The 25,702-nt window shown below is 32.5% G+C and overlaps 1 protein-coding gene and 1 long non-coding RNA gene across 2 annotated transcripts in view; one reads left to right on the top strand and one right to left on the bottom strand.

The window, feature by feature from the left end:
- The window catches only part of LOC142321547 (acetylcholine receptor subunit beta-type unc-29-like), a 65,872-nt gene extending 52,985 nt beyond the window's left edge, over positions 1-12,887 (bottom strand). The window contains exons 1-3 of the mRNA XM_075359716.1: positions 12,784-12,887; positions 7,723-7,880; positions 1,588-1,632 (exon numbers count right to left, since the gene is read on the bottom strand). Coding sequence (XP_075215831.1) covers positions 1,588-1,632; positions 7,723-7,880; positions 12,784-12,817 — 237 coding nt within the window. The 5' untranslated portion in view covers positions 12,818-12,887. The remainder of the gene's footprint in view (positions 1-1,587; positions 1,633-7,722; positions 7,881-12,783) is intronic.
- LOC142321548 (uncharacterized) overlaps positions 1-25,702 on the top strand; it is a 52,584-nt gene that overhangs the window by 4,646 nt on the left and 22,236 nt on the right. Inside the window, exons 2-4 of the long non-coding RNA XR_012755660.1 lie at positions 7,111-7,258; positions 20,949-21,161; positions 24,827-24,995. This is a non-coding gene — a long non-coding RNA (uncharacterized LOC142321548). The remainder of the gene's footprint in view (positions 1-7,110; positions 7,259-20,948; positions 21,162-24,826; positions 24,996-25,702) is intronic.

Raw genomic sequence — 25,702 nt, forward strand, 5'->3', positions numbered from 1 at the left:
CCCATAACATTTTCCTCTAATCCTTCCCCTACCATCGCATTCCAATCTCCCATCACTATAATGCAAGCTCCTCTCCTTTTCCCGTCTATCAGTTCCTAAATCTTATGATAATATTCTTCAATCTCCTCATGTTGATGTTGGCTTGTTGGCATATATACTTGTATTATCACTAGATCTTTTACTTTACCATTCAATTTCAACAATAATATTCTTTCATCGACATATCTTACGCTTTTTACACTGTCATTCATCTGTGGGTTCAGCAAAATTCACCACACCTTTCTCCACCTGAATAAAAGATTTTGTACCCTCCACTCTGTAACTCCCCCCGTCATTCCCACCTCATCTCACTCAAACCCAGCACATCCAAGCTATTCTTTTCCATTTCTCTTTTTGCATTCTCTAGCTTTCCTGCTTTAAGTAACGTCAAAGTTACTAATTCTTTAAGTTAATGTCCAAGTTCTAATTCTAATTTTATGTGCACGTGACCTCAATGTTTCCTTCTCCCGGAAAACTGATTGAGGGGAAGCTTTAACTCCAGATTCTTTAACATTGAGGACCATCATGTGTGTTCCTGGGGAATAGTATAAGGTGGTAGTTTCACGTTGCTTTCCACCTAGGCGTATGGTTGCCCAACGATATTAATAGGCCGCCCCGTAACATGGGGAACATACATCTTTAGCAACCACTCCTAACCTGGAGAACAGATGCTGCCTTACCAGTGAGCAAATAGCAATCACTGGAGACCCTCACTATGTTTAGCCCATGGACCAACATGGTTTACCAGGGTGTGACCGGCTAAAATCCTTTAGCCTTCTTGGAGCCAGAAGTAAGAGTTGAATGCATGTGGGAACCATTCTTGCATGACCATCTTGAGTTGTGGTCGTCATGCATAGGAAAGGCTATCCCTCCATGCAACCCATACACCTATTTTTAGGATCCATGATATCATGATATATCATGGGTCCTAAAAAAAGATAACCATTTTAAAATGTATATGCAATGATTCAGATGGTTTAGAACTTTTGTGCGATTTTGGCCAAATTTTAGTCTTTGATTAAATTAAACCAAAATTAGATTAGGTAGACTGAAGTATAGTGCCGCATTGAAGAACAGTATTATCAGAAAATTAACATCTCTATTTTTCACATTTTATAATTTAAATTTCATATTGTAATATTTTAATTTGCAGCTGGTATATATGATCGTTATGTTTTTCTTGTAGATTTTTTCATCACAGAATGCAAATTAAAGATTTTATTTATTTATTACATTTATTTTTATTCAATCCAATCCTAAATTACTTTTTGGCTGTCTTCAACAATAAAATTATATTATTGTAAATATGTAACTTTGGTAAGAATTCAGTAGTAAATTACTGAGTTATAATTAACAGTTTCATAACTATTAAATTCACTCAAAAGAAATGAACTCTTAAAATTGATCTAATTTTAATAAAAAATATTTTAGCCACAGTAATAACTGTCTAATTGTTATCTAATTAAATTAATTGGTTCCAGGGTATTTTAACTTTACACTACTTGACTTACATAATTATTATTTATTTTAAATAGTTTATATTTTTACCATAAACATGTATCCACCAAGAAATAAATCATCTTCCTTGTAATCCTGAAAAAAATTCATACATTAAAATTTTAATGGCTAGAAAATATTTTTATATAATAATATTTAGATTAATATTTATTACATTTATAATTGTAATAAATTAATTATAAGTTTTATTACAAATTGCATTAGAAATAAAGAGCAACAAAAATATTATTAATGAAAAAGTAAAAAGTTTGAACATTATGATCAGATTGGGTATATAATACATTCAATTAATTCAACTTATGTTTAAAATTTATATATTCAAATTATGGTTCATTGTGTAATAATATATTTAATATATATTATTATTAATAATAGATGTATTACTATTTTTTTTTTGAGGTTTTCGACTACTTTGGTCATTCCCCCTTCCCACATCAAAAATAAAAAAAAGCAAAAAATAAATAAAAACATAATCTTAAATCCTGACATTCCACATGAAACTCATAATTATTACTTGAAAACTGATTTACTCAAACAAATAAAGAAAAACGATACGAAAAAGCTTGATTCTGAGCATATTAATTGATGTTAGCTAGTTTATCTCCTAGACTTTCCTTTCGGCCATCCTTTTTTGAGTTTTTTCACCATCCTCCTTACAGCTTCTACTTCAGATAACAATGTGTCTGAAGTGTTAGACTTGGCATATTCCTCCCTTTCAGATACCAACGATGTTCTATGGCTGACATCTGGTGATGATAATTTAGACGGAGCGGTCAGCATGGATGTTACTGATTCCAAACTCGATTCAAACTCTAGTGATATGGTTGGCCTGGTTGATGCACTCATACTCTCTTTTGATGCCCTTTGGGTTTTTGGAGGTTCCGTAGGTGCCTGTTCAATAATTTCTAAATCTAGTACTTTCTCGATTGTTACTTGCCACCTCCATAGGACTACTTTCACGCTTTTTCTGCACGCTTGCCACACCTTCCCTTGGCTTATGACTGGTTGAAGGAGTGATGGATTTGGCTTTTTCCAATGTTACTTTATCTTTATGCGCTTCAATTGGTGGTCCCATGATTGCGGGTTTTGTTGTTTCATTCCATGAAGAGTGATCCATCCCAACGTCCATCTGGTAGGAGTTTTCACAGGAGTAAATTATTTTCTTTCGCTGACTAGATTCAATCTCTGTGTCGATGATTCTTTCTATCATAGTCGCAAAACTTGTTGCAAGGGTAGAAAGCAGCTGTTCCACGTTAACTTTGGATGACGGAGAGGCAGCAGCTGCTTCAGTATATGTCGTTGTTGGTCGAGGAGTTCTACTACTAATGATTTTCCTCACTTCAGGATAACCTATTTTCTGCAGCGTCTTGACTTCCTGAATTGCCATCTCCAGTTTATATACAGGGCAGTTTCTTGACTGACTATTATGATGTCCTTTGCAGTAGATGCAAACAGACATAGATCTTTACACATATCGCCTTCATGAGTTTCAACTTTGCACACACAGATTTCTTATCTTACACGACTGACTACAGTGTGTCCAAAACGTTGGCATTTGAAACATCGCATAGGTTGCAGGATAAATGTGCGTACATCCAGATGATGAATTCCAGCACGTACTCTTTCAGGCAGATTAGGTCGATTGAAGGTTAACACATATGACACCGAAGGAAGATCTTCACCATTTCTCCTCATGATTAACCTGCGGCAATGAGTCACTCCTTGACACGACATCTCCTTCACTATTTCCTCTTCTGTGCAATTAAGAAGGTCTCCTTTCAATGAGTTAAGTGTACTGTGTGGTTGAACAGACACAGGGAACTCGCCAATCTTCTTTATAGCTTGAACCTTTAAGCTTTGGTTATCATTTACATTTTCAATGTACAAACCGTTAAAAGTCTTGCGAATATCCTTAACAGGACCACCAGCACAATTTGTAATTTCCTGAGCAATCAAGAATGGACTGACTTTCTGGAAGTTCCATTCTCTCTCATTATCATTAGTTGCCTAGGTTTGGGCGCATTGTTGCAACAACAATGGAACAATAAACAGAACTTTACGTAAATCTTTTCTAATTCTATCATTGTCTTTCTTAATCCTTTCAGATTTCTTGCTGCATTTCCTTTTCGCTTCTGGTGAATCAGATTTTTCTAAACGAGGGTGTTCACGTGCTTCCTTTGCCACATTTATTTGTTCAAGTTGTTCCATTAGTGTTGATCTCTTCTGTAGCAAGGCTAGCCGCCAGGATACACCCCCACTCCAGGGCTACCAACCTTAGAGGTCCAATCCACTGGTGGAACCAGCATATGTCCTGGCAGAGAGTGGATGTGCAATTTCTGCACTTACTCCAGTCTTCTGCTCACCGAAGCTTTCAGAGCTCCCATGCACCAACATACATGGGAACCTTCACTATATGCTTGCCATCGCAGGGGGCATGTGGACAACAGAAGGGTCTTTGTTACACCTTTAATAACATTGACCCTGGCTGCCACATCGCCAGCTCTAAGTCTGGTATAAGTCCATATCCAAATCGTTTAATTGTCCATGATCTGTAGGTGGTCAAAAAATCCAATCGATCTTAGTGACCTGAAAGTGGAAGACAGGTCAAACAAAAGAAAATGTATTCCGAGGAAAATACTAAGTGTCTCGTTAGCCAGCTATATGTAATGTACGTATGTACAGCTGTTGCTGCCCTGGGCGTGGAACGTAGTTGTTGTATTTCAGATGTGTGGAATATTTACCTCAGGGCATTATTATTATTATTTGTGTACAATTGTACATATTTATTATTAATTACAATTTTATTAAACTATTAATTTTTTTTTTTTTTTGTCTTCAGTCATTTGACTGGTTTGATGCAGCTCTCCAAGATTCACTATTAATAATAATAATATTAGGTTCATTGTATAATAAAACAGACTTACTTTGAGTAAATTTTTCACACCATACTACAGTATATAAATTAATATTTTAATTTTTAGATTGACCTCATAAGAGGAATCAAAAGGAATTTTTAATGAAGCCTCTGAAAGTCACGCTACCATACCACTTAAGTACTAGGATTAACAGATAACTGTTTGACTTGTTTTAAGGTGATGCTTGATTATGAAGCTCAGTAAGTTGTGATTAGTTTGGACTGTATGACTAGTAAAAAAAGTTAAGAAGATTGAAATCTTGCCAGAGATGAAGAAGATGACAAATTTACTTCACTCTTGGCGTTAGTGATTAAGTTACATTTCATTTGAGTGATATTATTATATTATTTGAATGAAATTTAACAATGTTTTTGAATGGAGTATGAAAACCAATGCTTCAAAGAATGGGAGAATTAACTCATTGGATTTTGACTTCCTCTTCTGGTTCTACAAAATTTTCTCTACCCTCCTCCGATCATCCTTCTGATGGATTGGTACCATCATTTTATCTACAACTTACCTGCTAGGAATGACCCAATCTTCCACTGTATTACTTCTTATTAGGATAGAATAAGGACACTGTATGCATTACCTGCAACTAACTCCGGATAAGTTAAAATATCACATTAATGCTGCTTGAGATCAATGATAGCATGCTAGACCAATTACAGCGGAAATTTCTCTTAATTTTTGTCTAATTGAAATAAATCTCATAAAGTGTATAGGTAAGCCATATTTCTAGTTAAAAAATTTAAAATACTTTATTAAATATTCTCTTACTGGCCTAATAGTTTTTACTGACTAATTAAAAACTAATAGTTTTTTATGACTTTTTCCTGGGATTAAGCACAAATGATTTTCATTATTTTTATGGCCAGATGCTCTTACCTACAGAGCCTATTAGAAAAAAATCGGATTATGGAAATTTGCTGCTTATTAAAAATTCCACGCCTGTCTCATCTTTATACTTACAACTTTCTACATACAGATCAACAAAAAAAATAATAATTTGGAACTGAGATAAAAATAGATGAATTAGAATGGATTTTTTACACTGAATCTTAAAATGAAATCAGTTTTTCTTCATCACCCTCAGCTTTTTGGTTATGGCCCTTTAAAATATTGAGAAACTTCTTAAATAATAGAATACAAAAATAATAATAATTGCAATTCCTACCTTTATTTTATGGACATTTACGTATCTTAATTTCTTTTTTCTTATTTTCCTTTTGTGTTGAGTTAAGTCTTCTCTTTTTACCATCCAGCAGTAGTCACTTGTCATAGATTCATCTCATCTACCTTAATAATGTTCCATCTGCAATATATCCTGATGGAACCTTTCTCCTGGTTTGTCTCTGATGTCACCCAAATTTAAAGGGAAAAAATTCAAATGAGAATATAAAAAACGAATTTTCAATGACATTCTGTAGCTTAAATTTCTGTAGTTCACTAAGAGTTCATTTATAAGCTGATCATGGTTTTCAGCTTTTTTGTATCTAAGAAAACTAGTAACGCATCCTTGAATGGCTTCTAAGCTGCTAGTTTTTTTAGAATTCTGTTTTCTGTCAAATATATGTTCACGAATTAATTTTCTTATTTGTGCCCCAATGAATATTCCCTCTTTTAATTTGGCTTCACTTAATTTTGAAAAAACCTCAGCTAAATACTTAAAACCATCTCTATCTTTATCTAATGCTTTTACAAAATTCTTCTTCAGGCCTAGTTTTATATGTAGAGATGGTAAATTAATATGATCTGCTTCGACAAGGAAAATATTGACAACATTTTCCTCTCCTGGGGTAAACTGATTTCTTTTTGGCCAGTCTTTAACTGCGTAGTGTTTATCTGTAATCCAATTATCCCAAGTACACAAGAAACGCATATATTTTGTAAAGCTACTCTGTAGATCGAGAAGAAGCCCTATCATTTTCAGGTCAGCAATGATTTACCATGAATGTAGCCGTTACCGGTATGTACTGTACCGAGTACAGTACACAAAGTACTTGGGTGATGGAGACAGTAAAGGTTTTAAAAGTGTGTTACAGTCATCTCCTTATGGTGTAACTGATATAGAAAAATTGGAGTGCATTGGCCACGTTCAGAAGTGCATGGGTAGTCAATTTCTGCGATTGCGACAGGAGTTGATAAATATCTCAGTGATGGGAAAAAGTATCAGGAAAAGGGGGGAGCTTATAGATAAAAATATAGATAACATAGTTATTATGGGAATGCTATAGAAAAAATGTCAAAAGTGTTGAAGAAATGAGACGCGCTGTTTGGGTTATTTATTTCCATCGTATTTTGTCTAATGAACAGCCTTATCATATGCTTTGCCCTAGATATCAGGGTACATATTGTAAATAATAAAGCAAATTTTACAAATGTTCATTTTCATAAAAATTCTATAGAAAATGCTATTGCTGAAGTTATAAAGCTTGTATTTAAATATTTGGCTGATCCTACTGTTACGGTAGTGTGTTCACGGACTTACCCAAAACCTGAATAAATCCTTCAATAACATTGAATGGACCAGCATGCCAAAAAATGTTTTGTGTTGGCTTGAAGACGCTATATTAACTTTTAATGAAGGACAATACAGAAAAATTAAGTTTTACCCTGGGTGAAAATGTGATTGCAGATGCAAGTATCAGGTCTACATGCAAATTCAAAAAGCAAATAAAGAAGCCAACCAGGTTTATCATGGAAAGAACACAAAAAGGAGACTTGTAGAAGTAGAAAATAATCCTGACAATCCTGAATTTGAAGCTGGAATACAGTAAGGCGTGGTGAGTTAGTAATTTCTTACTTCAATCTACTTTTTACTGAAAGTTGATATTTTTCACACTTATGTTCTGTTTTCTCAAAAACTATCACTCATAGAAAGTTGAACATTTTACTGCAATTTTGTACCATATACATACATGTACTAAGTACTAACCTATTATTTGGAGTAGAAAAATAATTTTTAATTTTTGTTCATTTTATTTCAAACAAAACGATTTTGCCATTTTAATTTTTTTTTGTCTTCTGTTTGATGTAATGGTTTGATATTTACTCAGTGTGTAAAAATAGATCTAAAATATCACTTAAAAAATTCAATCATGTATCTGTAACGGAAATTGAGAAAAAGGAACATGAAAATGGTAAATTTACACATGGGTAAGATAGAAGGTACAAGGTCTCCTTAAATTCTTTGTGAATCTAAAAAAATACCCTTTCTTATTAAATATGGTATTAAAAAAATACTTACCATTTCTGCTTCAATTAAAAAAACATACATTTTTACAGGAAGTTTTTTTGTTGTATTTACAGGACTTTCTTGTTTATTGTAATTTTTAAGAAGAGCATTTCTTATTTCAGATTTTTCATTTCCATTTCTCAGTGAATAACAAATATTATTCATTGGTACTAAACAAAACAAAGAAAAAAATACTTATTTTTTGATATACTGGCAAACTTTGATAGAATAAATATTTCAAAATAGCTTTTTAATGAACTAACTGTTTCAGTTAAATGTATGGACACTTGTATTTAACACGTGTAGATGTGAACAATTAAAAATTCTTCAGATTGTAGCCCAAAGTAGCAATAGAACTTCTCAGTATTATGAACGATTCATATTATCCCCTCACTTCTTGAAATTGCTTTGAAAATCTTAAAACAGTCTAAGCATAAACTTACCCGTTGAGTAGATTTGAATCTTCTATGAATGTGAAGAAGGATATTTCCAGCCACACTGGCTAAAATATGGTTACAACCCTGTGCAATATCTTCTTCATTGTCATACGACAGGAAATGTTACAAATACAGACCCATTTGATTTATTTTGTGTCTGTTACTCACCGTTTTTTGACGATTTACTTCTAACCAATCATGCTCATTACAGAAGTTGTTGTCGCCATCTCGTGTGAAATATGCCTTGTCGGAAAACAAAACATACATCTAGAGTTTGTGATTTGTATTCCCACCAGTTGCAGATCTCCGAATGCAGCAGACCGTTTTCCGAGTATAGATGTTGAACTGGCTATTTATTTTTAGGATAATACTTGTTTTAAGTGTCCTCAAAACCATCGAATGCGAAACAACCATCCGCGTAGAAAGACGTCGTGTACTGACGCCTGAACTGCATCGATAATAATTTCATCAATAACAGCGTCGTGTTGAACAGATGGTTCATAGCTAGTACGATTACTAGGTAGTTGACCTGATTTCCCGAATATTGCGAAAAGTCGCGCTAATTGTTATGGGATCTGGAATCTTGCAATTGAGAAAATGATTTTTAGATTCTGCTGCAGCAGGTGTAGCATTACCATTACACAAACCCAAAATGAATACCATATCATCGTATTCCTCTGTTGTAAATAAGTACGGCATTACTCCTTTAGCAAACTAACCAAACCTAAAATTCAAAATTCACAGATAACCTTCGCTAACGACAGCACAGCTCATAGTACCCGATATACTTACGCAGTATTCACAAATGTTGCGTTTGTGTGAGCGAGTCGTCATGATGCTGCTGAGTCACGTCCCGTGTATCATTCCTGATTCACAACGCGACCATATATATAATACAGCTATATCTATATACAACACTATAATCATTACTCATTTATTAGTCACCGTATAATTAGTCATTTAGAAGTCATGTAATAAAACGTTTATATAATGTTATGTCTTCTCAGTTCTATTAAAACTCGTATTCTTTTCATTTGATCGCTCTTTTGTTCTCGTGTTCAATTTTTGTGTTTCTGTTACTTATTTATTTACTTTAATGTTATTTAAAGTTAATATAATAAAAATTTTTTAACGTTTACTGGAACGTGAGTGTAATGTATTCCTAGATTTGTGTCTGTACTACCTGAGTTATGTCATTATTTTGACACCGTGTCTGATAGGTTCAGCTGATAATAATGCGCGATTATTGATATCCCTTCCGAATAATAGGCCGCGGAAAAACATATCATTTAAAATGCTTACAAAAGCGAATTGCAGACTGATCCAACGACGTTGATTTCTGATGTCATTAATGAAACTGCTAACATTAAATAGAAGTTTTTCTGCCTCAGTGTACAATATGATTCGCAAGTATAAATCTACTAATCAATTACGATCTCCTAAGAAAACAAAACCCCGCAGGTCTATTTGATGAGAAAGTTGAGAATTTCGAAAAAAGTACACGAATTTTATTTTCTAAATGAACCGCCTACTGTAGACAAAGTTTTACCAGTTGTACATTTCGTTAACGATCTCCCAGATTCGCGAAGGACTACTTTTTATAAATTATTAAAAAGTATGAATTTTAAATACGATAAATGGAGCTGGGAGAGTACTTTAATTGACAATGATGATATTACATGGCAAAGACAATATCTCCCTGAAAGGAAGAAAATAAGGCGAGAAGACCGTGTAGTATATTATATTGATGAAACTTGGCTCGTCGAAGACCACACGAAAAGTTTCGTTGGGAAAGATAAAGGTGTGAATTCATCAAAATAAGCCTTTCTAAGGCTTATCACCCGGTAATAAAGCTCCATCGGATAAAGTTAGGTTACCTTTGTGAGACCAAAATTACGCATATCGGCAGTGATAACCGGTTTATCAATGGTGATCTTTGGATTTTTTAATCTAAATCTACAGGAGACTGTCAAAACGAGATGAGCTTTTGAGGAATGGTTTCGCGATGTGTTACCTCTGGAAGATAATTCGGTTATTCTCTTAGGCAACACTCCTGTTATCATTCATGTAAAAAGGATAAAATTCCAGACTTGTCTTTGAAAAAGAATGCTATCTGAATGTAGCTTAGTTCAAAAGGAGTGATTTTTGAAGAGGATGAACTTAACACTTTTTCTGTGAATAAAATAATTTGTCAGCTGTTTGCTTTTCCCTTCATTACCAAGTAAAACTTATTTTTAATTACTTCTTTTATACTATTCATTCGCAATATTAAAACTATGCAGTGAGCAGAAGTAAATCCTCATGAAAGATTCTCAGGAAGGCAGTTTTCAACATTGATTTAGCATCAGTGTATGGTGCGGTCTTCTTCAGAATCAACTGTTTGGATTGTTCATATTACCCGACCATTTAAATGCCGAGATCTACTTGCACTTTCTTCAAGAAGAATTGCCACAGCTGCTTGAAGATATTTCTCTAGTACTGAGACGCAAAGTTCTCATGTGCCATTTCCACTCACTTAAATCATTTCCCTGAGAAATGGATCGGTCGTGGAGGTCCACATTCCTGATCTAATATTAGATCACCTGATCTAATATCTTTAGATCAAATTTTATCAAGGTTACATAACTTACTTTAATCCATCCAGGCAAATCCTTGGGTCATTTCTTTTCTTTATCTTTGGAGCAGCATATCAACCCATTCCTGACATCATTTTTATATTGTGTAACCTTCAGAATGAAAAATTTGCTTATTTATTACTGTAATTAATTATAGTCATAGAATACTGTAGAAAGTCTCTTACACAAAATTATCTGAATGTGACCATTTCAGTTTTAGTAAAATGTTAATAAAAATGTAATTCAAAATATTTTGAAGTATGTTGATAGATAATTTCAGAACTATGCTGCAATTTCATCCTCAGTAATATTATTGAAGCAATTGTTGTTAAAGTTAAATAAAATAAAGTATATTAAAAATGATTGGCCTCCATCCTGTCAAAAGTAACTTCCTTCTGCTTGGATAGTATAGTCCCCTTTTCCTCCACAACTAGAAACACTTCTGAAAGTCATCACTCTGCAGTCTAACAAAATTTTCTTTGACAAACACAATAACCGATGTCTATAAAAATTAAATTACAGTGATTGCACGAAGTACTAAATTGAGCAGACTAGATGTACATTCTTTAGATACGACGAGTATAAACAGGCGATACACCTGACAAGAGAATCAATTTTTGCAAATTGCCTTGTAAAAATAGGACACATATCCTAGCTAATTAATCATAACTTATACTTGTAACATACAAAAGCTGATCCCAGCAACACTTCAACATATGAAATTTATAAATTCAGTTCACTTGGTAAAGTTATTTGTTATGAATCAGATATGTTATAGACTGAAATACATAAGTGGTTTACTAATCTTTTTAAGACAAGTGCGATTATTAACAATGCTAGTAGTAGTTCCACTGAAGAAGGAACTCTAGAATTAACTGCAAATGACCTCTGGAAAAATGATTTCAGAGAAATTTGGAAATAAGTTATTATAACTTTTAATCATTTTAAACTGTTTAATTTTTTCATGCTATCTAAAAATTATATTTTTAATAATAATAACCTAAATATATAAAAAAGGATATCTTATGAGTGATTGGTAATCAATACCCAGCAAAAAAATTAAAGATAAATTGATTAAAATTTGTTTACATGCTGTTATGGTGTAAGTGCATACTAAGGAAGGTTTTTTGAAATTAAAAATTTAAAGGGTTAAATTGGATTTTTTAATTTTTTTAGAACCTGGATATTTTTCTAATTTCTTGTAACAAACGAAGATACCGGTTTGATTTTTTGTTGTCTGTTATCATCATGTGAATATCTAAGAACTAATTTCTTGATTTTTCAAAATTCAACCTTGAAAGGAGTGAAGAAAGGTAAAACAATTTTGAACAATAACTGTAAATTTTCCCCATCTCTAACTATACTAAACAAGATAGCATAGATTTGGACTTGCAAAACTCTTCAGATAATTTTCTAAAAACCATTTTTGGGTTTATTTGCATTTCAATTTTTTAAGGAGGTGACTGTGTATGGTGCACCGACTCAACCAACACATCCATTACCACTGTTACAGTATGTGCAATGTGACTTGCTGCACCTGCCTCTGATTACTTGACTAAAAAACATAAAATAAAAAAAATTGATTGCAACAGGAAAGGCAAGTAACCTTATAGTGCGGGTGAATCCATGACTGAAATGCTAGTATATTCATTATATTGCACACAATACGTAATATGAATTGTCAATAACTATGGTTAATGTTGTTATAAATAAATCTTCATATAAAAGATCACATTAACCCTGAGTACTGCATCATTTATTAGTTCATTAACATTAACATTATGTTATGCCTTTTTAACAAGTACATTATATAGCTTTATTTAAGTTTACAAATCTGCCAATATAAAATTTTAATTTCATTACGTGCTGTGACATTAAATCTTTGTTTATAAGTATACCAAAGAATTCATTCATCAATACAAACTAATTACTGAAATATTAGTATTTAATATTTCTTATTTATAACATTAATTTATTTATCAGATTATGATATAAAAAATATGTAGGTAATAAGTACTTACATAAGAATATAATAGAAAATGTAATATAATGCATGTTTACTAAATTATTCTGGATATAATTTTTATTTTCATAGCGTTCAGTAGTTTTGTAATGCTACAGTTACATTCTGTCAAATTAATGTAACATGAAACATTATCAAAGTGGATCCACCCATCTGAAACACCCTCTTTCATATCAGCTGTATTATATTGTTATCAAATAAACATACATTTTATATATATATATTAAAATATTTTTAAGATAATATTGCAGATTTACTTTGAAAATTAATGCAGAAAAAATATATTATATTTTTCCTACATTTAATTAATAATTATGGTTCAAACGTCATCTTTTTTTTTAATTTGATATCAGTTAATGCAAATTTATTATTTTTATTGTACCTTATTGTTATCAATTTATTTTTTAACAAACCCTGATTTTTATATGCTGCTTAGTTCTTCTTTATTTGACAATGAATGATGAGAAATGAATATATTGGATAGCACATGAAAGATACTATTTTGTTTTAAATATAATGCTTAGAAGTAATTGCTTCTGTATTTCTACAATCAGGAAAAGTGTAAATGTACTCCATGATGTTGCACCAGAAGTCCCTTGCTATTTATTAGCCATCAATCTCTTATTTTTGCCACTCTTCTGATGTTAATATATAAACTTCTTAAAATTATAGTCCCACTTAATAAATCACATTTAAACTAATGTTAGGTATTTCTGGTCATTTCTTGTTAAGAAAATAACATATCCAGTAATTTTTCTTTTTTGTTACAGTCCAATATTACCATAAAATGTCAAATACACACTACTTACACAGTACAATGAATAGAGGCTAATAAGGTTTCTTAAGAGTAAATTTTAGCTAATTTAAAATATTTTCTCTTTCTAGGAAAAAAGATATTAGAAGAATAAAATTTTATCACCTATTATGATTTATCATAATTTATGAATGTAATATATTTTATTCTGGATGGCACAAAAATAATAATATTTTTACATGATTAATTTTAAAATGTATAACTTAAGATTAGATTGGGTCTCGACCCCAACTCCTCAGATGAAAAGATTTTTTGTGTGCCTTATATTGGCTTTGAGCTTACAAGCTCAGCTTCTCATTTTGAAAAAGATGCAGTAATTGACATGCATGCTGAGATCTTATATCCAGAGAGAGGAAAACTATAAAAAACAAATTTCTTTTGTATGAATCCCTTCATATCTTAGGGAATGATGCTGAGCAGTATTATTGGACTCTTGACATTTATATATTAGGTTGTCTTCATAAAGGCCCATAACTTTGCCATGAATCCTGAACATAATGAATCCATGGCCAGTCAGGAATCAGATGACTTTCTTAAGACATTGTGAACATACTATAAGGTTTCTGTTAAAAAACAGAACATTTTTGTTATGTTGGTATTTTAAACATGTTCTCACTCCCTAAACACTTAAAATTTAACTACTTTTCTGATCAAGGCTGTACTCATCCCATATGCCACTTTGGGTTTAATAAATGGACTATTTTAGCTTACGTGGCCAGTGGGTTCATCATTACTCTTAATTCATGTGTGTTCATCCTCTCTCTATATATATATATATATATATATATATATTTAATTACATAGGATGTGTGCATTATAAGTAATTCTACATCATTATGGAATGCTAGGTCTAAAAGTACATTATTGTAGTCTCATAGAAGTAGATTAGTTTACTTCGCATCTCCCGCCACCACCCCATTCGGCTGCCCTAAATCATAAGACCGAATGTCTGTGCCACAAACGGTTACTGAGTCTCGAAACAGTTTAGTGACCAGTGTCTGTCCTAACTAGCTTCTAGAGCTAATCTAAAAGCATGAACAGAATAAGTGTGGTACCATACACCCCACTCACTTGCATGTCCCACCACCCACTTGTCAGATATCACTAAAATGGTTAGGCACACCCCGTCAACTAATTAAAACATACATGACTACCAATAATTAAATTTACCATGTCAAAGACAGCAATTCGCTACTACGCCTAGGCCGCCGAATGCCAGCAAGTACTTGTCCACCATTAATTAAAGCATTTGGAGCCTTAATCTGGCTGTTACCCAGCCATCTCTATCGGGTAGCTTCCTACAGCAGCGCGGTAGGAGTCTTTTTCCCTTAGGTAAACTACTTATGTCGGATGAACAAAGCAACCACATCAAGGAACTCCCACATGGTCCGACAATGCGGCTCTTGCCACTTTGACTCGCCGCTTGTTTAGTGCCCAATCTTCCCCTTGACTTCCAAAATTCCAGGGTGGCCTGAGTTCTGACCCCCCCCCCAAGAGCTGGGCAGTCAAACATCATGGGAATAGTATCTCACCTGCCCTAACTACGACTTCTGCTTCACTTTTAGCAGAAGCCGGTGTTAGGGCGAGTGAGGCACCATTTCCTGGCGTACGGGCTGTGGAACCCGTAGATATAGACTAAGTAGTTTCTCGAATGGCACTGGGGATTGATCAACTTGACGTGGATATTTTCTATCATCTGCTACCTTTCATTAGAGAGCCGCTTGGCAGGCTGTTCTCGAGGTGCCAAAACTGGGATTGCTTTCCGACTTGTTGGAAGGTGACTTTGGTGAGTATGCTCTTAAAATCAGTAAAGGATCCAAGTGAGGTCAGCAGTTATCGACCCATCAGCCTGTTGCTGGTAATCGACAAGTTGCTTATGGAATGGTTCTGGGAAAACATCGATATGAACTCACTTCTAAATCAAGGCCTCATGAAGTGGTTGGCAATGAGGATTGCATCATAAATGCTCTTGTCGAGGTGGAAAGCGCTGACTGTAAATATGTTTTGGCAATTTTTATTGACATAGAGGCAGCATTTCCTTCCTTGTATTAGAGTTCTGTCCTCTATGAGTTGGAATGCCACAATGTTTCCGTAGCCCTGCGGCCGAAGTACGTGACTACTTGTCTGATTGCTCTGTTTAAGGATGTGCACTTAGTTGTGGAAAAATCCGTCACCAGGGGAAGCCCGCAGGGCTCCGTTCTCGGTCCGTTGCTGTGGAACCTGGTATTCGACAAATTTTTGGGACGACATTCCTGTAAGGGGTCACGGCCAAGGCCTTCACCGATGACTGTCTCCTGTTAGTTTATGGTAACCCATGACCGCAGCTAGATGACCGAGCACAGGCGGCTTTGTCAACCGCAGAGGGCTGGATAGACATTCAAAATTTAAAGATTACTGTGTCCAAGACGAAGTTAATGCTTCTCAAGGGTGCAAACAAATTATCATACAGTCGTAACCCCCTTATTAAGTATAAAGGCTGTGTAATCAGCCGAGTTCGAGTTTATAAGTACCTAGGTGTTTTGTTTGATGAAGAGTTACTGTTTAGCAACCACATTAGACAAGTAGCAGTGGACGCCGTCTCTGTGATTCACAAGCTTAGGAGGATTAAGAGCTGTCAGGCCATTTTTTGTACATGGTGTACCGAGGTGTTTTTGAAAGTATGACCTTTTACGCTGCGTCCGTTTGGGCGCATAGATTGGAAAGAAATCTAGCACTTATTCAAAATTTAAGGAGTTCCTAACACAGAGCCTTAATTGTGTGCACTGGTATTTTTAAACCAACCGACTACGAGGCTACCACTGTATTGTAAAAGGCTATCCCAATCGATTTAGTGGTGAAAGTTCAGGCAGCCATGTGGAAATTGTGAAGAGGTAGGAAGGCCGAGGTAATTTGGGATGTGGTTCCGAGCCAGGCCTGTAGCGGAGCAGCACGGTGATCTCAATCCACCGGTTTTAAATTTCAAACAGTTGCCCATCTCCTGCCTGCAAAGGAGGCTTTACAGCCTGGCAATGGAAGCATGGTAGTAAAGATGGCACACCACGACTAAGGGAAGGACCTTGTATAGATTTATACAGGATCTGTGGGGGGGGATGTGTATACCTCCCCCCCCCCTAAGATGGGTGGCCGAGTGCTCTCCAACCATGTAAATTTAAACCAGTATTTGTTTCAACTGGCAGTTGATGAGATGTGCGTCTGCGGGGAGGTCCAGTCAAACGAACACATGATATTCAACTGCCCAGCTCTTGGGGGGAGGCAAAACTCACTCCACCCTGGAACTTAAAGGTCAAGGGGAAAATTGGGCGCTCACAAGTGGCGAGAGCCGCATTGTTGGACCGTGTGGGAGTTCCTTGATGCGGTTGCTTTGTTCAACTGACATCAGTAGTTTACCTAAGGGAAAAAGAATCCTACCGTGCTGCTGTAGGAAGCTAACCAAGAGAGACGGCTGGCTACCAGCCAGATTAAGCCTCCCATCATTTTAATGGTGGAAAGGTACTTGCTGGCATTCAGCGGCCTAGGCATGACAGCAAATTGCTGTCTTTGATGAAATAAATTTAATCATTGATAGTCATATGTTTTAGTAGTTGACAGGGTGCGCCTACACATTTTAGTGATATCTGACAAGTGGGTGTTGGGAATGCAAGCGAGTGGTGTATGGTACCATGTTTATTCTGCTCATGCCTTTAGGTTAACTCTAGGAACTAGTTAGGAGACTGGTCGCTAAACTGTTTTGAGGCTCACTAGCCGTTTGTGGCACAGACATTCGGTCTTATGGTTTAGGGTGACCTAATGGGGTGGTGGCGGGAGAAATGCCAAGCAAACCAGTTCTGCTTTACCCTCTGGAGCATCTGGAAACAGAGTATCCAGGAACGCCTGGTAAGTCGCCACAGATGTTAAAGTGTGGTCACGACCACCAAACCCACTTTGAACACTGTACAGCATGTCCAATGGCTTTAGTTACTTACACAGTATCATGAATACAAACTAATAAGGTTTCTTTATGAGTAAATTTTAGCTAATTAAAAATATTTTCTCTTTCTAGGAAAAATTTCCATTTATTCACGAGAGATCCTTATTTTAGAGGCATTGTGTTGGATGATTATATTTTGTTTGAAGGCTAGACTGTATGCAGACTGCATCTTTTTTTTTAAATTTGTCTTTTTTTCAGACGTGTGACATTATTATTTTTTTTTTTTACCTTTATTTTTACTTACTTTATACAGGAGTAAAAATCATTGACTGTTATTACTTCCATTTGTTATGCTACATGTTTTATAGTTTTGCTACAAGAAGATTCTAGTTGCAGATAACATTATCTTATGTTGTTAGTGATTACATCATTTTGGTTTGGTTATTCATTGAAAGTTAATAGTTTTATAAAAATTTTCATCACTGATCAACCTGTAAAGAAAAACATATCATGTTTTTTTTAATATCCTAAAAATTAAAGCCTTTTCTAATATAGCAGTTAATATTTCAGTTCTTGATATCGATAAATGCTTTTCCTTTTCTGAAATTAGTGGTGAAATGCTTTCAAAAATATTTAATTTAAGTATATTGTGCATACTTAAAAATCTGCCAAAGAATGCACCAGGAACGTTGTGTCCATGGCTCTATTGTTGATGACAAAATAAAAATGTTGGCCAAAATAAATTTCTTAACAAAATTCTGGAATTGAAAACTCAAGATATAGATATGATTGACAAGAGGAGGAAATAAAGGAGGGTTATTTAATAAGAAAATAAAATTTAATTATATAATCACATGGTCAAAAAAGAATCCCTGAGTTGACCTTTTAGAAAAGATTTTGGTATAGTGTACTTCCACGTATGGCAGCTACCCCTTTATTTGAGAAAATATAAAATTTCATCCAAAGGTATAAGCCTCCTAAGAGATGTTAAAATGGGTAAAAGAAAAATCAGAATGATTTTTCTTTTACACATTTTAATTCTATTAATTCTTAATAGAATTGCTTAACCATGATATAATCTATCTGATACCTTGCAGTATCGCCTGGCTTTTTCCAAGTGTATATTCTTCTATTATGATTTTTAAATTGGGTGTTGGCAATTACTAAATTATACTTCGTGCAAAACTCTATAAGTCGGTCCCCTCTTTCATTCCTTTTTCCCAGCCCGTATTCACCCACTATATTTACTTCCTTGCCTTTTCTAATGCTTGCATTCCAATCTCCAACTATTATTAAATTTTCATCTCCTTTTACGTGTTTAATTGCTTCATCAATCTCTTCATATACACACTCTACCTCATCATCATCATGGGCACTTGTAGGCATATAGACGTTAACAATCGTTGTCGGTTTAGGTTTTGATTTTATCCTTATTACAATGATTGTATCGCTATGCGTCTTGAAATACTCCACTCTCCTCCCTATCTTCTTGTTCATCACGAAACCTACATCTGCCTGCCAAATATTTGTCGCTGAGTTAATTATTCTAAAGTCACCTGACCAAAAGTCGCCTTCCTCTTCCCACCGAACATCACCAATTCGTACTATATCCACCTTTACCCTATCCATTTCCCTTTTTAAATTTTCTATCCTACCAACCTTATAGTATCTTATAAGCTCATATAGTATCTTTATTTAAAGCTTACAATTCGTAGATATCGATAGTGTAGGTTGTTTTCATTTTACGATACGTATTTTAGAGAATAATCGATTTAAAAATTCCAATAATCTCTGATGTAAACAGAGGTTTGTTCCGTGTATTCATGGTTATGTTTTGGTTACTCCGTGCGTTTATAATGGATTTTTTATAGGTATTATAATATTATTTTATGAAATTAGAGTTTCAATTATAGTGTTAATTGTAGTTTTAATTACCGTGATCCGTAAAATATTCAGATTTATTCGTTAGTTCGGTGTTTTTTTTTCTACAATGTCTGGGCGTTGTAGACGTCTTACCGATGCAGAAATTAATAACTTTTTTGTTGATGATACTGATAGCGATTTCGAATTATCTAGTGACAGTGGGGCTGAAGAAGATGATGAATTAATCACAAGTAATAGTAATGGGGATTCAGAAGAAGATGAGGCATACAGAAACATCATTGAACCGGAAGATAATGTCCCTCTTCCCATCACTTTTTTGGAACTCCCCGGCCCAAAACATATGCCTAACCCAGGTTCCACACCTATAATTTATTTTTATTTATTATTTACACTTAATTTATTTGAACTGATGGTGGAAGAAACCAATAGATCAGCCAATCAATATTTAAATGCAAATAGAAATAGGCTGTCTGAACCATAACGAAAATGGAAAAATATTACCATTTCTGAAATGAAAGGTTTTATAGCTTCCATACTGAATTTGGGGATAATTAGAAAGATTAGAATTACTGGAGTACATTATCATCACAGGAAACCCCCTTGGGGGGTTTGGTAAAATGTTTTCAGCGCATCATTTTAGAATTATTTTGAAATTTCAAAGCATAAATGATACAAAAAAATGGTAACACAAAAATTTCAATAACTCTGTAAATAATTTGAATTTTTAAGTGAAATTTTTTTTATTTTATTCAGAAATAAGTTTAGGTTTTAGAAACAGTGATAGATTAGATATAAATAGCAAGGATTTTTTTTCAAATAAAGAACAAATTCAGTATTTTTTTTTAAATGAAAAAAAAGTTGAATTTTATTTTTTAAATAATTAATCAAGGGTCTAACACCATTTTGGATTGCAGCACCACAACATAGTTTACTGAGTAATTACAATTTTTTTCATAATTTTATCGTGTATATTGTTATTTCTCATTAAAGTTAAAACTCATTAAGTTAAAACTCATTAAAAGTTAGTACTCGCATTTAAAGTATGAACAACTATGTACAAAAAATATTATTTTCTTGTTTTAAAAAAATTGTTTTCTTGTTTTCAAGTGAAAGAATATTGCTTGTTTTCAGAACAGTCTTGGAATTGGGAGTGTGATGATCATACTAATAGTCAGAATGTAGTCAAGACATAATAAAACTATGTCAATAATTAACAATTTAAACAAAACTAAATTTTCTAATGATATAGCCATTTCATTTTGCAAAATTAAAGTAAAATAGTAAAGAAAAATCTTATGACTTCATTTTACACATGTACACAAGAGAAATTTTTAACGCATAAGAAACACAAGCAGCATCTTTGTAGAATGAGAAGAATATAATTTGTAAAGACAGTCTAAGCAAATTAGTAATTTTTTTTATGTGGCTTTTAATAAAACTTCAAATTAAACTTTAATCGATCGATCGAAAGTATTATCGAAGTAATACTTTCGATCTGTATGAGTAATATATTTCATTTAATTAATGATGATTTTTAATTTTTTGTTTCAAATTTCAGAGACCAAGTTTTCATAGTATAGAATCTATTAGAAGAGAATTTATTTCACTTGATGGTGAAGTGACCGTTGCTGATTGCATAGATTTTGTTACTTATTGTGAAACTAATAAAGAGAAATGGCCGTATGATACCCAGACATGTACTTTATAATTTGGTTTTAAGACTTCATCTGGAATCATTATGAGTACTGTAGCTGAAGAGGTGATCTAAAAGGTTACACTAATTATATTATTTAAAAGGAATATGTGTTAGTTTTATTTACTAAGTACCTAATATACAAATGACTTATCAGGAATTATGCTAATGATTTGTCTTATTTGAACAATAATGTCCAATCTGTTAACATTATTAAAGTTAATTAGAACATGTAACTAATCAATAACCACTTAATCTTCAAATAAATAATGTCTATAGGCATGAACTGTGTCAGTTTTCTCAGAGTTACAAACATTCAGAATTATTATCACCACAAATACATACAACTAATTATATAATAGTCATATATTATATATTTAAATGAAATATGTAATGTATTCTTTTTACTGAGCTAGTAGCTCAAGCTTTCAATTTTGTGTTATGTTATGCAGTATTCTTAAATTTCTTGAGTGCACAGTGCTCTTTGGAGTTATCTCATAGTCCATTGATATTAAATTAGGAATCTGAATTTGTTATTCCAAATTATCTCTTCATCCTAATCTATAATCCAGGAAAGTGATGAAGAGAAAGTTTCTCATGAATTTGAAAATTTTCTGCTGAAAGTAATACTTTTCATTGAAAAATAATGTAACTGTTTACTGGTGTAACATCTTGAAATATTGATGCAATTTGAAACGTACCATTTGGAGGGAAAAAATGGTTCTGGATGACTAAACTGTACTAATATCCCTGGTTGATTATCTGTTAATTCTTCTAGTACATGTTGATTTTTATTGGCACAGTATACACAGGCTTTTCTTCTAATACTAAATCTAAAAAGTGACTTTACACAAAATCAGGAACAACTATTCACAAAATTTGTCACCTACTTGATCATCCTAATTCATTGTATGGTGGTATTGGATGCATTACTTCCATTCACACTAGAAAATGTGATAAATACTAAATTTGTACATACTGATGTTATTTAGAGCCTTACAGATGTATTAAGTGTTGTTTAATGAAGGTTATAGGTAAAATAAAATTCATATCAAAAAGGTTCATACCAGAATGATATTTAATTTAATGAAAAAAAAATACAGTGACAAAGTTTAGAGACTTCAGATAATATTTATAAATAATTGATTAAATTTAATTTTTACAATTCATTTATACTGCAAGAATAGGCTGAATGATAGTTACTGATGATGGTAGTGAAACTTGTAGTATGAAAAAATTCCTTTCTGGGATTCAAATCCAGAACCTCTGAATGAAAGACAGAGATGCCCTAGAGATCTACTGAGTTATAATTATTGTTGCAATACTAACAATAACATTAAACATATAATTTCATTGTAATATTTTAGTTACTACCACTTCATCAAACAATTTCAATATTAAAAACATTAAATTTTAAAGAGTGTTATTTACACTTTGCAAAAATCAACAAACTGGTTTTTTAGAATTTTTATTTTCAAATAAAAGTGAAAGTATTGTTTCTAACTTAAAATTTTAATTTTCTTTATGTATTAAAACAGTTTTTTCTGCTGCTGCTCTAACAGAAAAATATTTTGCACAAAATGTATGTGTAACTGTTTTGTTTTAGCTGAAAAGATGATGAGCTGAAGATTGGTTCAGTATCTTGAGATAAATTCTCTAAAAACATTACATTAAAATTGTATGGATTTTTATCGCCCCCTGATTTCTTAATCATCTTCCTAAGAACATCCCAAAAGTAATGGTGTATTATGTGCTAGTACATTTTCTGCCTTTTTTTAACCTGGACAAGGAATATGACAAAACTTGTCAAAGCGGTATAATGAATAATTTAGAGTGCAGCATAGTTCATGGACTAGGTTTTATTTAAGATGTCTTCAGCAACCAAAATTTCTACTTTTAGACATAAGTTTCCAGACAATTTTGATTGAAAATGGCATTTATCTAAACAGTATTTTTTAAATATATTATTTACGCTAGCAGTAAAATAATATCATTCATTGCAATGATATACCCGTTTTTATTTACTAAATGAAGATGACTTAATAATTTGTGGTTCCTCACTTACATTGTCCAAGTTTATGCTTCAGAACTGTAATACTTTCATCAGAAAAATTTCCATAAATTACTGTTTATAAGTTTTCAGTTATTAATACCAGTATATGTATCATTTTCTTGTTTAAATATTATAAAACAAGCAAGAAATCTCAGTAATACACTAAATTATATTTTTTTAGTCTTTGCAATGAATGGATAATATGAATTAAAATTTTTAGGTAACTTAGAGTTCAGTGTTTTAATATAATATAGTTTTATAAGGTAATGTAATTCATCTAATTAATAACAATAGTTGTAGTACAGATTGCACTTGTATTCTTAAACTATATCAAATTTTGTTAAGATCTCATCCAGATTGTGAATCAGTTGTTTACTCCATAATACAAAAAGGTTTTAAGAATACTGATTCTATCCATAATAATTTCCTTAAACTTTCTGCATTGCTTTTACATCTAACCAATTTAATAAGCATTTCTGCAGAATGTAGTGAGTCTTCTCTCTAGCAGTAAATCGATTTGTGGTTGATAGTTTAAATGTTTATTCTACTTCATTAAACTAGCATATTTGTGAATTCAAGTTACATCACGGATAAATTTGCCATGTTCTTGTTTGTTACTATTTTTTAAGTGCACTTCAAACACCATCTGCCGTATTCTATTTAACTAGCTCAATAAATTATTATAATCAGAACAAAATGTTTAAAACTTATTCTAAATGCCTTGATAGCATTTCTGAGGGTTATATGCTGGATAGTTGCTCATTGTATGGCACAGTTATAAATGATAAAATATATCGTAATATTCTCTACTGGTTAGTAAAATGGTATTGTAGCCAATCATATTTGAGATCTTTTTTCTATAACAAATGTCATTTTTGCTTAATGAATAGATTAAATATATGTGTTAAAGAATACAGAATTGGATTTTTGCACCACTAATCATTTTTTGTTTTGTTTTTTTTTTTTAATTTTGATCTAAGTTACTGAAAAAAAAAGACGGTATTACAGTCTATTTTTGTTGCATTTAATCATTTTCTATTTGAAATAATGATTTTTGCCCTGATATAACAAAATAAAAATTGAAGAAAAGAAGTTTAGAAATTGGGAAGCAAAACGTCTTATGCGGATTTAGATGAATATTTTGTTCCAATTTTAAACATGAAAACAATTATTACAGTACTGAAAAAAGTAGAAGATAAAAAAATTGGAACATGTATCAATAGTAGTCATCAGTAAACTAGTGAATATTAAAAAATTTAGTTTCATTGACAACTTTAAACTTTAATTTGTAATACTTTAAAAGTTTGACATCAAACTTTAGTTTGACAACCAGAACCAACTTTGTTTTGAAAACCAGTTTTAGATTTATTGATTTAATTATATTTATTAATTTTTTATTCCACTTTTTTTCAAACGCTTTTCATTCATGGTTAACAGTGCTTAGATCCACCAAGTTTCTCTAAGGAAACAATCTCCCCACTGGCCATCTCTCTGATCTTGCAAATACAGTTAGTGTGGCAACCAAACCACCCGTACCTTTCTGGAGGAAAAAAGGTTAATGCTGACATAAATTAATAATGGATGGAAGTAATTTAAAAATTGGATAAAAAAAATTTTGTGGCACATTTAAAGTTGCTTATATTGAATCATATCATTATCAATATCAATGATGGTTTTTAATTTTTAACAGTTCTTTGAATGGAAATTCGTAAAACATAATCAATATTGGGAAGTGGTTGGTGCAAAAAAAAAATCATCAAAAAATACAACTGGAACTCTTAATCAAGTAGTTGAATTAAAAGTAAACTTTAAGAAGAATGGTTTTATATATGTCAATGTAGTTTTAATTCCTGAAAATAGTAAGTACAAAATGAATTTTAATTGACGCTGATTATTTACTTAGTTATTTAAAAATTAACCACATTTATTTAATGTTATTCCATTACATTTAAATTAATTATGCTTTTATTAGAAGATTTTCTAATAGCAGTAATTTCTTACCAATTTCATATTAGCATGTTTTCAAAAGTAGAAATATAAACCAGTCATTTCATTGTTGTTTTTACAGGCTAGTAAAAAATAGAGGTTTGTAGTTTTATTCAAACTTAGTATTGTTTCACACATTGTAAGTATGTGTGATTTCTTCTAAATAATTTAAAGAAAGTAAGGTTGAAGGATGTGACCATTTCAGTGTATTTTTATTAAGTAAAATTATTAGCTTTTAGTAATAATAATAAGTGAGATTATTTTACAAGTACAATTTACAAAAATAAAATTTTACATAATTCGGAGAAAAATAATAAATTAATAAAATCATAATAACAAGAAGCAAGCTATTTAAATACAAATAAAAAGGAAAACAATTTATCGTTATTAATTAAAAATCTACTACATTTCTGGTAAGGCTTAAAACCAATCTGCCAGATTGGTATATTAACATATCTTTTTCTAAAACCTAGAATTAAGTAAAGAGGCACAAAATTAAATATTTTGAGTCATCAATATCAAAAACATTTGAAAAGTTCTGTCTAGACAGTAAAATATTTAGATCTGTTTCCTGTAAATC

This window comes from Lycorma delicatula, chromosome 3, assembly GCF_047948215.1.
Source record: "Lycorma delicatula isolate Av1 chromosome 3, ASM4794821v1, whole genome shotgun sequence".
NCBI classification, from domain to species: domain Eukaryota; kingdom Metazoa; phylum Arthropoda; class Insecta; order Hemiptera; family Fulgoridae; genus Lycorma; species Lycorma delicatula.